We start from the raw sequence: 14,902 nt of genomic DNA on the forward strand, positions 1-14,902 counted from the left end.
GCCACTGTCTCCACTGTCAATTGCCTCCATTACTTCCTCTTCTCCCTCTGAAACACTTGAGTCCATTCCAGACACTTCCTTCATGTCAGACTCTTCTCCAGCTAGGTGCTTGGAACCCACCGGGAAAAACATACACTGGGCCAGAAGATTGCGATGGATGACTCTTTCCCTGTCTCCATCTTCTGAACGAACCACATACACTGGAATCCCTGGCTGTTTCTTCACCACAATATATGGACGTGGTTCCCACCTGTCAGCCAGCTTGTGTTTCCCTTCAACATAACACAGTTTCACCATCACTCTATCACCAGGCTCCAACACACTACTCTTGGCTTTCTTATCATAGTGCTTCTTCTGAAGGTCCTTAGCATGCCTCGACATTTTGTCTGCCTCGCCATAGGCATAAGTCAAGCACTCACGCAGAGTCTGGACATATTCACTGTACTCACATGGCTCTTTTGCAGATGACAAACCAAAAAGGAGATCAACAGGCAGTCGTGGATGTCTGCCATACATCAAGAAGTACGGTGAGAAACTAGTCGAATCATGTTGAGTACAGTTGTACGCATGTGTTAGTGCGTCAACGTATTCATGCCACTTGGGTTTTTGATCAGGATCAAGAGTGCCCAACATATTCATCAGAGTTCTGTTAAATCTCTCTGTGATCCCATTGCCCTGTGGGTGGTAGGGGCTGGTATGAGTCCTTGTGATTCCAGTCAACTTGCACAGCTCCTTGACCACTGTACTCTCAATTTCTGCCCTGATCTGCGTGGAGTCTTGCTGGGAACCCAAATTGACAGAAGAAATTCTTCCACAACACCTTCGCCACAGTGACTTTTGGTCTTTTGTGGGGTAAGCCTGGGTGAATCTTGAGAAATGATCGGTTACCACCAGGACATTCTCTATTCCTCCCTTAGACTTTTCCAGGACTAGAAAATCCATGCAGATTACTTCCATAGGGGCATTAGTGTGAATGCTAACCAGTGGAGCCCTGTTTCCAGCTGTGGGAGTCTTCCTCAGACAACATCTTTCGCACTGCTCACACCAGGATTTTATTTCATTATGCATTCTTGGCCAAAAGAATTGTTCCCGGAACAGATTCAAGGTACGATCAAATCCTAAATGACCAGAATCATCATGAAGACTCGTTTTAACCAGAAGCCTTATTTTCTCTGGTAGGACCAGCTGAGCAACAAACTGTCCCTTAACATCTTTAAACTGCCTGTAGAGAATCCCATCTTTGACCACCAGCCTCCTCCATTCTTTTAATAGAAGCAGCACATCTTTCCCTTTCTCCAATCTTTCTCCACGTCTTGGCTTTCTGTTAAGTGTTTTATAGTGCAAGACAGGCCCAATGACAGGGTCCTCTTTTTGACATCCTCTGATCTCTAATTTTGTCATTCCAGGCAGTGCATCAGTTCCTGCTCCATCAAATGGGTCAGCTGGCACACTGTCCAGAAACTCTCCCTCTTTGCATGCAACAGTTCTCTCCGCTTGCTCACTAAAATCTGTTTCATTTCCCCCTGTATCATCTCCGCAGGACTGGACTTGCTGACTGGAGGGAATCCACTGTGGGCATGACTGAAGGGTTTCTGTAACTTCTTGCCTTGACATCCTCGAGAGTGCATCGGCATTTAGCATTAGACTTCCCTCGCCTGTACTCAATGTCAAAGTCAAACATAGCAAGTTGTGATACCCAGCGTTGACCTGTGGCATCCAACTTTGCGGTGCTCATCACATATTTAAGAGGATTGTTATCAGTCAGCACAGAAAATTTATGCCCATAGAGGTGGTCATAGAACTTTTCTGTAACCGCCCACTTTAGAGCTAAAAACTCTAATTTGTGTGCGGGATAGCGGGTTTCAGGAGGTCTCAAACCTCTGCTTGCATAAGCAATCACCTTTTCCACACCATCTTGAACTTGCGCAAGGACCGCCCCAAGACCCTTACCTGAAGCATCAGTTTGCAGTATAAACGGTAAACTGTAGTTGGGGTAGCCCAGAACTGGTGCCGTAATTAATCTCTCTTTCAAAGCTTCAAATGCTTTCTCGCATTCCTCTGACCACTCAAACGGCTTTGCAGGTCCAGAAGTTCCTCTCACTCTTCTTTTCTTTTTCTTTGGGTCACCAGAGGTAAGTCTATACAGGGGTGCCACTAGTGTTGCGTATCCGTTGATAAACCGCCTGTAGTACCCTGCAAAACCAACAAACCCCAGCACTTCCTTCACATTCGACGGCCGCTTCCAGTCCCTGACTCTACTTATCTTCTCAGGATCCGTATGAATACCCTCTGCAGACTCAACGTGTCCCAGATACTGAACTTCTTTCCTCAGCAGACTGCACTTTGGAGGCTTCAGCTTCAAACCATGTTTACGGAGCCGGGTGAACACTACTTCCAACCGCTCAAGGTGTTCTTCAAATGTCCTAGAGAAGATAATTATATCATCAAGGTAGATCAGGAGGCTCTCAAAATTCAAATCACCAAAACAGCAGGTCATCAACCTTTGGAAGGTGGATGGGGCATTCTGCAGGCCAAACGGCATCCTGTTAGCCTCATATAACCCCATCGGTGTGCTGAACGCAGTTTTGTGCTTGTCATGTTCAGCCACTTCAACCTGCCAATAGCCAGATGTAAGATCTAGAGTAGAGAAGAACCTTGCCTGTCCCAATGCCTCCAATGCTTCCTCTATTCTTGGTAGAGGAAAAGCATCTCTGGTACTGCAGGAATTCAGTTTCCTGTAGTCCACGCAGATCCTCAAGGAGCCATCTTTTTTTGAGACAACAACAATCGGAGATGCATATGGGCTTTTGCTTGGACGAATGACTCCAGCATCTTCCATCTGTGATATGGCCTTCCGTACCTCCTGATACTGAGATGGGGGTATTTTCCGATAAGGGAGGCGAAAAGGTTTCGGGTCTATGAGGGGTATCTCATGTTGCACAGTGGTGGTATGTCCATAGTCCATAGAGTGTTTGGAGAAGACATCCGCATTTCTCCTCAACAAATCCTGGAGCAATGTCAACTGCTCCTCACCTTCCACTGCTGCAGGACCAAGATCAACTCCACAAATCATACCATCAGACTCAACGTCAATATATATATATATCCATTTCATCCAAAATGTCACTTACGCCCTTCTGGTTCTCACCCCTCGTTATGTACAATTATAGTAATGAGTCCTTTTGGGTGTGCAGCAAACAAAATGCATATTTCATTTCCATTGTAGGCTAATAATAGTAGTAGTGGACTGTAACAAAGTTGGTAATGTCCTTTTACTCAAGTAATTTTAAAAATTAATAGGCCTACTTATAATTTTACTGGAGTAATATTTTATTGGGTATCTGTACTTTTGCTCAAGTACTTGATTTGTGGGCCACAACCTATTGAACCTTAACTAGTAGATAATTAATAGTAGTTCTTCAGGAGGTGTGACAGAATGCATTAGTTATTGTTTAGCGAACTGTTACTTAACACAATCATAAAATTGTATTACATACTGATTAGTTAACACATCTTCCTTAGTAGTTAACAGTAGTGCGCTAAGTGTTAATGAATCATTACCTGTTAGTTCTTCAGTAATTCTTTATTAGTTATGCAGTAAGAAACCGTATTCTAAAGTGTTACCGTGTACACAATATTACAAATGTTAAAAGGTTTTCACCATAAGGGTCTTAATATACTGTATGTTAAATGTTTTATCATCATGATTGTGTTTTGTGACGTTTTAGACCTCAGTCCAATGATCCATCAAACACTGATTTGTGCTTTAAGTTTGTACTTTCTCTTTAATAATGGAATAATAATGGTGAAGAGTTTGTCATTGTTCTCTACAGGTTGAGATATTGTGGCGTCACAGATGAAGGTTGTGCTGCTCTGGCTTCAGCTCTGAGATCAAACCCCTCACACCTGAGAGAACTGAGTCTGTTGTGGAATAAACTAGGAGATTCAGTGAAGCTGCTTTCTGATGTACTACAGGATCCTCACTGTAAACTGGAGAAACTAGAGTAAGATCATATGACTCACAGATGCTATGTAGTAAATAGTGTCATCAATTAAGGCAGATCTGCATAAGACAGACATTTTGCATAAAATACAGATATTGATAGTTTTCAGTCACGTGATCGGCTCGAAGACTTGGAGGGCAAAACATCCATAGAACTGCTGCACAAGTGTGTCAATTTTTCATCTGTTTCCCAGCTGCAAATATTTCGATCACTTCTCAAAAGTATAAACAAAGGTATTTCTGAACAAAATGCAAGTTTTGGCCATTTGCTATCCATATTAAGCACCCGCGGCAATATTTCAATCATAAACAGTGCGACAAAACGCTGTAAAAACACTTAAAAGTGCCTTAATATATTTAAAACATTAATATTAAAAGATCAAATTCAGTAATCAGCACATTAATGATGCACAGTTTACACAGGCAAGCAGATGAGGTCAGGAACATGAAGGCAATCCTCTTAACGGTTCAGTGTTTTCCTTCTCATGGTTTTCTGTGGGAAGGCATTTAATGTGAAACTTTGCACACTGCGTTTATATTCTGGCTTCATCTTCTTGCCTGCACAAAATATACATCATCAATAAGGTGTCCACTGAATCTCACCTTTTAATATCTGCGTTTTACTACATTATTACTTGATGCAATCTGTGTAAAAATAGCTGATGGTCAGTGCAGCTAAGCTTTGTTTTTCCCGCCAGCTGCGGGTTCCTATGAGGGTGTGACGTCACGTGAAAACTATCAATAGTGCATATAAGAAATATAACTTATCCTGTTTGAATGAGACTTTGGATGATTTATCATCATGATTGTGTTCTGTGACGTTTTAGACCTCAGTCCAATGATCCATCAAACACTGATTTGTGCTTTAAGTTTGTACTTTCTCTTTAATAATGGATTCACAGCTAAACTCATCTGATCTGAGAGAGTGAAGAGTGTGGCATTGTTCTCTACAGGTTGAGTTATTGGAGCGTCACAAATGAAGGTTGTGCTGCTCTGGCTTCAGCTCTGAGATCAAACCCCTCACACCTGAGAGAACGGAGTCTGTCTGAGAATAAACTAGGAGATTCAGTGAAGCTGCTTTCTGATGTACTACAGGATCCTCACTGTAAACTGGAGACACTGAGGTAAGATCATATATGACTCTCAAATGAAGCACATTTAAAGGTAAATATGAAGTGTTCAACCTCAGGTTTTTAGTATTAAATAAACAGCATAGTAAAAGTCATTGGTTCTGATGTTCACTGTAGTTTATATGTAGATGATATCTGCATTTGATACAGAAGCAAGTACATGAATACTTTTAGTATTTTTATACCGGTATGGGGGATTAAAACCTACTATTCACATCCATATTTCCCAAAACAATTCATAATAGTTTCAATTTAATCCGTAGTTACATTTCAGTTGAGTGGATGTTAAATTAAGTTTCAGATCTCTCCTCCGTGCTAGTTCAGCCGAGTTCAGACCACTTGAAGCTCGAAATAAGGATTTATTCAGGTTCTGATAACTGGTTATTTAATAATTAATTACTTAGAGACTGGATTTAAAAGTTTAACGAATCACCAATACAATGGTTTTGTTTTATTTAAAAACAATAACTCATAAGCAAATAACAAGCGAGAAGTCTTCACCATGGAAATGTCGGCCTCGTACATCTCTTCTTCCAGCATTTTATAGCCTTGCATATCATCTGTGTCAATCTCATACACGACTTCTTTCCTCTCCCCGGTCTGTGTCGGCTCCTGCCTCTCGTGTAGACAGGAAATGTAACCTTCACCATAGAGGCTTCTCAAGGCAGAGTTAAAAGTTCAAATAAAAAATTACAACATCTCTAGACAGCAAGCCTGCTTATTGCTATTTTAAACTATAGGAAAATTGCAACACATTACATATCATATGCGCATTCGTGGATGTGTCTAAACCACAAACCTCATACACCTAGCAGGTGCAAACAACACCTTATGCTTTGGGTTTTAACTAGAAGTTCCATAATGCATCCATAATGCAAAATGCATCCTCTGGTCAGTAACCGTTCAAAGCAAAATAACCACATAGCAATAATAACTACAAAGCAATTAATATCTGTGCTCTCTAAATACAGCACATACTCATAATATAACATTTTGACATTTATACTTCTGTGATAGAAGTTTGGAGATCCATTGTTCCTAAACCATTTGTTAATGTTTGTAAATCATACAAATTAATCATCTCTCTCATTAATTTCATTATTCTTTTGTTCATTGACTCTTGCTTTCTCATTAACTTCAGAATCTCTTTTATATGGGATGATATTAGACTCAAAATGATTAATAGATGCATGCACAATTATCCATGTACTGCATAAATTTTATGTATGTATCTTAGTAACCACGAACAAATGTCTTTCAATTTGAGTCTGTGGAATTCAGGATTAAATGATTGTGCAGCGATTTGAACAAATAAAGACATGTTTACGTATAAAAATGTTCTGATCTGCATTAATATATCATAAATTGCTCATGCAAAAAGGAATCTGTGCATTTGTGGATCAGGTGACACACGTGCATTTATTGACATCTTGTTCACGTTAATCTTGTTCGGTTCATTTGGATTTTGAGACTTCATTTTCGCAGTTTGCAGTATTTCACGACGCCCACACACACAACTACCAATGAACAAAGCCCAGTGCAATTCATTAATGTGTACTCGATTTGAAAAATTCTCAAATGTGTCACTACACTGAAACAAATGCTTTTCAATCAGTGTCTACAGTTCAGTTAAGAATTACATTAATATGCAGCATTTTGTTCAGCAAATAGAGACTTATTTTTGAATACAAATGTTAGTTTGTATTAAACTATCATAATTTGTTCATGTAGAGATTAAAATGTGCATTTGTGGATCAGGCGACGCACGTGCATTCATTCACATCTCTTCTGAGTCTATTCTATTTGATTCATTTGAATTTTGAGACTTTTGTTCCGCCCTTTTAGCCTTCCCCAATCCACACACACGCAGCTCGCGATCCACACGCAGCTGAGCCTAAGAACATCAGCCAGCACTAGATGGCACTAGCCCCAGTCACCTGTGCTCATTCCATTGTGTTTTCTTTGTTTCTTTTTGGTTTGGCTATTCTACTCTGCCCGTAGAAATATAATAAATGTTTTATTGTACTTGTTCTAACTTAACTTGTCTTAGGACACAGAATAGGTTATATTAATTTTGCCAAACAAGAACGTTGTGATGGTACCTTGGTGGGGTCTTTTTTTCTGTAATTCAACGGCACGTTGTCAGTTATTCCTTTCTTGTATTATTATTATCATTAAAGGGCTATTAGTCACTCATTTAAGCCATTAGTAATTCCACGTTTATATTCAATTAATTAAATTATTACATTAACTTAAACTGTACTATATTAAAACAATGAGGCGTTTATAGGCTATAGCATAAAGCCTGCTGGTTAAAGGAAGGACAATGAATGTTTAGGGAAAAATAGATAGAACATATTTTATTTAGGCCTACTTATTACTAAACTGTTTTCTGAGTCAGTGTTGGCTGCAAAGATGAAGTTGACAATGCTGATTCGTCATCTGTTTATAAGTAGCCTATAAATAGCGTCTAATTAAACTTATTGCAAAGATCTGCTACTTTTACAGCATGTATAGATTGGTTATTTTCACTAATTATAAGCAACAAATCTCTAAAAATGCTGCTTTTGTTACTTAGTGTAAATAGAATATATCATATTTTCACTTAGTGTAAAGCATCTATGGATATTTGCACTTATAATAGTGTAAACAGCATCTATTGCTATTTTCACTTGGTGCAAATAGCTGCTGTCATAAACTAAAACCATATGGCATTGCCATTAACGGCTGTACAGTTACAGTCCTTTCTATGGATGGAGGCGTACACAACCATCAATGATCCTAAAGTAGCCAGTTTTTCTCGAAATACAACGGCTTTATTCTCGAAATTGAATTTTTATTCTCAGCATTTTATTTCAACATTTTTCTGGATATTTAATGAGTTTAATCTTGCATTATAATGACTTTATTCTGGAGATGTGTTTGTTTTTTATTGTTTGGCCCTACAATCCTCTTTCTTACTTCCTCATTTGTCAAAAATCTCTCATTCTGAAAAATCATCCTTTTCACATGATTCTTGGTCCGAGCTCAGGCTTATCAGCATGGATTGCACTACAAACTATTTTAGTTAACCAGTGTATCTAGACTCTAGTGTATCTATATGTTTTGTTGACTGTGCGCAATCGAACATCGGAAATAAAATAGGCCGACATTTTTGGTCATACAAACCATTCGAAAATGTATAGTCTGCTTTTATTTGTGTGCACTTACAATATCAACACATTTGTGCTTTTGTAAAATAAAGAAATCAGGCTGCGTTGTCTCGGTCGAACTGGAGCGTGGAACAAAAATGAAGAGAAACTCAAGCTATATTACCTCAAAGACAAGAGAAATATAGCCTCTCTAGGCTATAGAAAGCTTGAAATGTCTACTTCAAAAGAACTGATTCAAATCGAAAACAAACACTCTCTCATTATATATGCTACTGTAAGTGTATGAAAGGTGCGTTTCGCTCGTACTGCGGAGATGGCAAATCAGCATCGTCAACTTCATCTTTGCAGCCAACACTGACTCACAAAACAGTTTAGTAATAAGTAAATAAAATATGTGACCCTGGACCACAAAACCAGTTTTAAGTCATTGGGATATATTTTGTAGCAATAGCCAAAAATAGATTGTATGGGTCAAAATTATTTATTTTAATTTTATGCCACAAATCATTAGGACATTAAGTAAAGATCATGTTCCATGAAGATATTTTGTCAATTTCCTATGTAAATATATCAAAACTTAATTTTTGGTTAGTAATATGCATTTCTAAGAACTTCATTTGGACAACTTTAAAGGCGATTTTCTCAATATTTAAATTTTTTTTGCACCCTCAGATTCCAGATTTACAAATAGCTAGTTCTATCTCGGCCAAATATTGTCCAATCCTAACAAACATCAATGGAAAACTTATTTATTCAGTTTTCAGATGATGTATTATTCTCAATTTTGGAAAATTGACCCGTATGACTGGTTTTGTGATCCAGGGTCACATACACTATATTGCCAAAAGTATTGGGTCACCCCCTTCTAATGAACATGTTTAGTAATTTCTAGGAGTACAAATCTTAATGTTTAAGCATATAGAGATACTCTATGGAATTGTGTGCTTCTAAGTTTATAGCAACAGTTTGAACAGGACCCTTTACAGCCTGATCCACAAATGCACATTTTAATCTCTACATGAACAAATTATGATAGTTTAATACAAACTAACATTTGTATTCAAAAATAAGTCTCTATTTGAACAAAATGCTGCATATTAATGTAATTCTTAACTGAACTGTAGACACTGATTGAAAAGCATTTGTTTCAGTGTAGTGACACATTTGAGAATTTTTCAAATCGAGTACACATTAATGAATTGCACTGGGCTTTGTTCATTGGTAGTTGTGTGTGTGGGCGTCGTGAAATACTGCAAACTGCAAAAATGAAGTCTCAAAATCCAAATGAACCGAACAAGATTAACGTGAACAAGATGTAAATAAATGCACGTGTGTCACGTGATCCACAAATGCACAGATTCCTTTTTGCATGAGCAATTTATGATATATTAATGCAGATCAGAACATTTTTATACGTAAACATGTCTTTATTTGTTCAAATCGATACACAATAATTTAATCCTGAATTCCACAGACTCAAATTGAAAGACATTTGTTCGTGGTTACTAAGATACATACATAAAATTTATGCAGTACATGGATAATTGTGCGTGCATCTATTAATCATTTTGAGTCTAATATCATCCCATAAAATCCCTGGTATAAAAGATTGTGAAAATCTATTTCTATTTTGTCTGGCCGTTTTGTTTGGTTAGTAGAGGATTGATCAGGAAATTGCAGATCATTAAAGTCAGATAATCCTTCAATACCATCAAGCAAAAAAATCCAACAGAAGATAAACAAAATACTATCTTGGTCAAAACAGAATGGTTTCAAGTTCTCACAAACAGAAACTGTCTGTATGCTTTTCTGTCAACTTCATTCCTTGCACTATGAACTAGCGACGCTCCAATCGGTCTTTTTAGCCTCCAATATTGATTCTGACACCTGGGCTTCAGTATTATCTGATACAGATCCTGATCCGATACCAGTGCAGTTTTTATTTCTTTTAAATCATTGTATAATTTCTATATCTCTGTGTGGAACTGATAATCAATCTTTCACAATCAACTAAATACAGACTAATTCATTATAAAAAATAAATGTTTAATTAAAAACATATGTATATTCATAATCTGTAACACAAATATATATTATAAACTAAATTAGTGGATAATTCAGCAGCAAAAAATGTTCTAGATATATTCACAGACTTAAATATGTTTGCATTATGAGTGAGTTTCTAGAGTTTCTATGAACAGCCATTACAAGCCATTACAAATCCCATCCATGGATTCCATATTCTTAACTTTTTAAACTGTTTATGTGACTTTGATTTATTACAAAAACACATTTTTCACACTTAAAGCAAAGCACACAAAATCACAGCATTGAGCATCAACATGCATAAATCTCATTCTATCAGCAGCAGTATGTGGCAATGCTTGTCATTATATCTCCTCTCCTGCTCTGAGACCAGAGTCAATAACAAACTACACACACTTCAACTACAATTCACATTCTCTCATTGTTCTCTACAGGTTGAGTGATTGTGGCGTCACAGATGAAGGTTGTGCTGCTCTGGCTTCAGCTCTGAGATCAAACCCCTCACACCTGAGAGAACTGGATCTGTCTGGGAATAAACTAGGAGATTCAGTGAAGCTGCTTTCTGATGTACTACAGGATCCTCACTGTAAACTGGAGAAACTGGGGTAAGATTTCTCTGATAGTCACACATGTCTTTGTCCTTATGTTTGTTTATCATAATTAATAGTATAAACGCCCTCTCTCTGGTGAATGTGTGCTGCATGCTGACTGAACAGTCACTATTTCTTATTATATATATATACAGTGTATGTATGTATGTGTGTGTATATATATATATATATATATATATATATATATATATATATATATATATATATATATATATATAATTTTTATTTATATATTTAAAATGAGTCCCACATTACATATAGCTGGAAGAGTGACATCATCTTATGTTAGAGCCATAAAGAACATTAAGAACATTGTAATATTTTTCTATATTATTGTTATATTATTTATCTTGAGTGTTGTTATTTAATATACAGTTTTTATATTTTGTGGTGATTTTTATTGTATATGTGAAGTTTCATAAGTCAATTTCATACGTAATACGTAAATGCGTAAGCGACGGTTGAGAGTTCGAGCCTAAAGAAGAGGGAAGGGGCTTGGTGTGAGACAGTCTTTTGACTGTTCTTTGAAACCATATATAATTTGAAGCTTGAAAAAGTGTAAATGGTTCTTAAGTTTGATTTTGAGTTTTGCTGTATCCTGACAAACGAAAAGTAAACTGTTACGCTGCAAGTTTTTGGTTTTACGCATCAAATCCTTTGTGCCAGTTCCTGTTGAAATGGCGGAGAACAGAAAGGCATAGATCGCCATTACATCTCATATTTTGTATTGTCTGTTTCTCTTTCATACATGTATCATGTTGTAACAGTCTTGGAGACTGTCAACATGTTTTCCTTGTAATTCCTCTTTGCTGCCATAAGTGAGTTATAGGTATCTAGGAATATAAATCTGTATAGACAAAGAGGAAGATAGTTAGCTGGGGAGAGGTAGGTCTGGCCTATCTGATCTTGTCACACATTTTGTTTCATGGGAAACTTTTGTTTATTGCCCAGTACAAGTGAGTAATGCTTTGTTTCGTATTTTTGGGATTTGATTTATTGTGTATGTGTTTAGAATGTTTGCTAATACTTTGTATTTTTAATACTTTGGGCCTCAGGTCATGTGCCTACTGTTTAATGGGTTAGCATGAAGCGCTAATTCCACATGATAAGGCCTGCTTAAAGGGTAACATGGGGCATTTAGTGTTGCTACCCGTGTTGGATGAAGGCCATGGCCTATAGGAGCTACCAAAACATCTACCTGTGTGAAGTTCTGTTTGTGGACGGTGTTTCACAAGGATTATATATTTACATTGGTCTTTTTGGAAGAAACATCATGAACTTTGGATGTTTTTTTTATGTTTTTGCAAGCCTTTTTTGTGGTGGATTATTGGATGTCGTTTACAACTTGCAAGTTTTTGGATTAGGACTATATGGACTATGGACACTTCTCTTTCACATCAAAATCCCTCAGATAAGAATTACTGTTTCTTTTACCTATGCGACTGGGTTTTGTGATGTCTATCTTTGAACTGCAATATATTCAATCTGTTGTTATTTGCATTTCAAATAATATATGTCTTCAAGCTTTTTTGATTTTCCTTGTTGGGTGTTTTTCTGTCCCACCTGGGTCACCACTAATTTGTAAAATTTGGTTGAACATTCCTTGAACCCTCCCTAAAATTAGATTTATAGCCTAAACTTTTGCATGTCAGAGAGGTGGTTATAATGTAATTTATCATTGTAATCCCTGTTCTCTAGGCCGACCATCTCTGAATCTGAACCGTCTGGACTGAATCTTCAGCTGCTCCCAGTGTGTCAGTCTTGTGTTCACATTGTTGATTCTGATCAGTGGGTTCAGGTGGAGCCTTCATTCTGTACAGATGAAGAAGGGTCAGAGTTCAGGATCAGCACTCCGGCGGGTCGATTCGAGTGCAGCAGAACCAGAATGCGATGGGTCTGTGCTGGTGACGTCACTCTCCAGTACCGTGCAGTGGATGGACATTTCCTCAGTGCAGAGCTGGAGAGGCTGCAGTGTGAGCGAATTGGTCCTGTGATTGATGTGACAGTGATCTCAGGGAAACTGGAGGAGGCCCATCTGCCTCATTACGCCTGTTTAGCAGAGTCAGCCCCCTCTCTCAGAGATGCTGTGAAGCTCCTCAGTGTTGAAGAAGAGGGAATATCCTTGGAATCAGTAGACTTGACTCGTTTTCATGCCAAAATACTTAACCCATCTTTTTCTCCTAAAACGGTGCTTATGAAACTAGGGATAGCAGTGAAAGTGCACTGTGATCTACTGATCTTCATGGTACAAAAGAACCCCATCATTCTCCATGTGTATTTTTTCCCATCAGATTCACTTTTTAAAGAAAGAATTAAAACAGAGGAAAAACTGAGTCATCCAATTAAGTGTTCAAGGCCTGAAACCCCACTGCAGATGATGAAACAACACAGTCTTGAGGTTCCTGGTGCTTCTGTCCAACCCGAAGCGATCAAATTAAGAGGTAACATCGAGCCAAACTTCTTTCAGGTCAAACATCCTGTGTTTGATGACATCAAAATGTCTCTCAGCCAGGTGGATGCTCAGAAATCAGTTTGGACTGCAAGAATTTGGAAAGAATTAATCAACGTGCATCCAAACAGGGCTGAGACTTTATTTCAAACTGGAAAAAAACAAAATACACCACGATTTGATAAAGTTCAGTTTTTTGATAGAAATTGGTGTGCTCTTATTAAAAGTGTTAAGATTGTGAATAATATCGCAGACAACCTGCTGCAGAAGCAAATCATTTGTGAAGAATTATATTCTGAAATCATACATCCGACTTCAACCAGTGAAGCCAGCATGAGGAAGATCTGCAGTATAGTTCGTAAAGGTAGAGATACTGTGAAAGAAATGTTCATCTCAATTCTTCTGGAAGAAGATCCCAACCTTTTAAATCATCTGCCTTTACCTGACTCTTAACCTTTTTCGCTTGATGATTCTGCATTGTATTTTACATGAATTGGGAAATAACATGTAAACTACATCTGACAAATGCACTGGAAAGCTCACCCTACTATATTGCAGCTTTTGGAGAACAGTATTTTAACAAATAATATTCACTGTTAAAGAACATTCAAATGCTCTGCTTGCCTTTAAAACTGAAAGGGGAAAAAACTGTTGCAATATATTTTCCTGTCTGATAAGAGCACTGAATAATGTAAATGCAAAATATTTCTGTACAGTTGTGTTGTAATGCTTGACGGTTTGTGACATATCCTTGGAAGAACTTACCTATGATCAATTTACGGCTGAGCGCAGACATTTCACTCATGTTGGATGCGTCAACGTCACATTTGCATATGTCGTATTGTTTAAATTTGTGACTGGTAGATGGAATGATAAAATAGCATCATTTCAAAACAGCGTTTCTGTTCAGAACTATTGAATTTTATTTCATTTCTGTTTCTGGTTATGTTCCTGTCAATATTTTTCGTTTTCGTTCCCTGAACTGGTTCAGAGCCCTGGTGCGGACAGACAATATGAAGAACAAAGTATCCAATTTGATACTGTTAAGTGCTTTGCCACAATCTGTATTGTTAAAACCGCTAAATACTGTAAATAAAGGTGACTTGAATTGAACAGAGGGAAAACATGATGTAAGAATTAGGAAAAATGGGATTAACAGGAATAAAGGACATATTGAAATGGGGTGAATGAACAGGCAAAAGAACATAGGACTGGTGAGGAGAATATGATTTAATGAACATTACAGGGTAATAAACCAGGAAGATGGCAGTGGTGCAATGCATTTGGATGCAAACTGCCATTAAATCCCAGAGAAGAACAACAACAACTCGGTAGAGAAAGAAACTGAAACCTAAGAGTTATTGAGCTGTTGTGTGTTTTTATGTAAAATGTGAATGGCAGAAGCATATATTTCTTCAAATTCTGATACCATGACTGGAAACATCCGGTGATGCTTATTTGATGTGTGAGAACCAATGGGGATGGAGGGGGGGCAACGCTAAAATGACCTT

At 37.7% G+C, this 14,902-nt stretch overlaps 1 protein-coding gene across 1 annotated transcript in view; it reads left to right on the forward strand.

The window, feature by feature from the left end:
- The window catches only part of LOC306884228 (NACHT, LRR and PYD domains-containing protein 1 homolog), a gene marked incomplete at both ends in the record, with an annotated part of 46,616 nt that extends 32,772 nt beyond the window's left edge, over positions 1-13,844 (forward strand). Inside the window, 4 exons of the mRNA XM_079439947.1 lie at positions 3,834-4,004; positions 4,957-5,127; positions 10,766-10,936; positions 12,641-13,844. Of these exons, the coding sequence (XP_079296073.1) occupies positions 3,834-4,004; positions 4,957-5,127; positions 10,766-10,936; positions 12,641-13,844 (1,717 nt within the window). The remainder of the gene's footprint in view (positions 1-3,833; positions 4,005-4,956; positions 5,128-10,765; positions 10,937-12,640) is intronic.
- Positions 13,845-14,902: the final 1,058 nt, after the last annotated feature.

This window comes from Barbus barbus, assembly GCF_936440315.1.
Source record: "Barbus barbus genome assembly, chromosome: 18".
In the NCBI taxonomy this organism is placed as follows: Eukaryota; Metazoa; Chordata; class Actinopteri; order Cypriniformes; family Cyprinidae; genus Barbus; species Barbus barbus.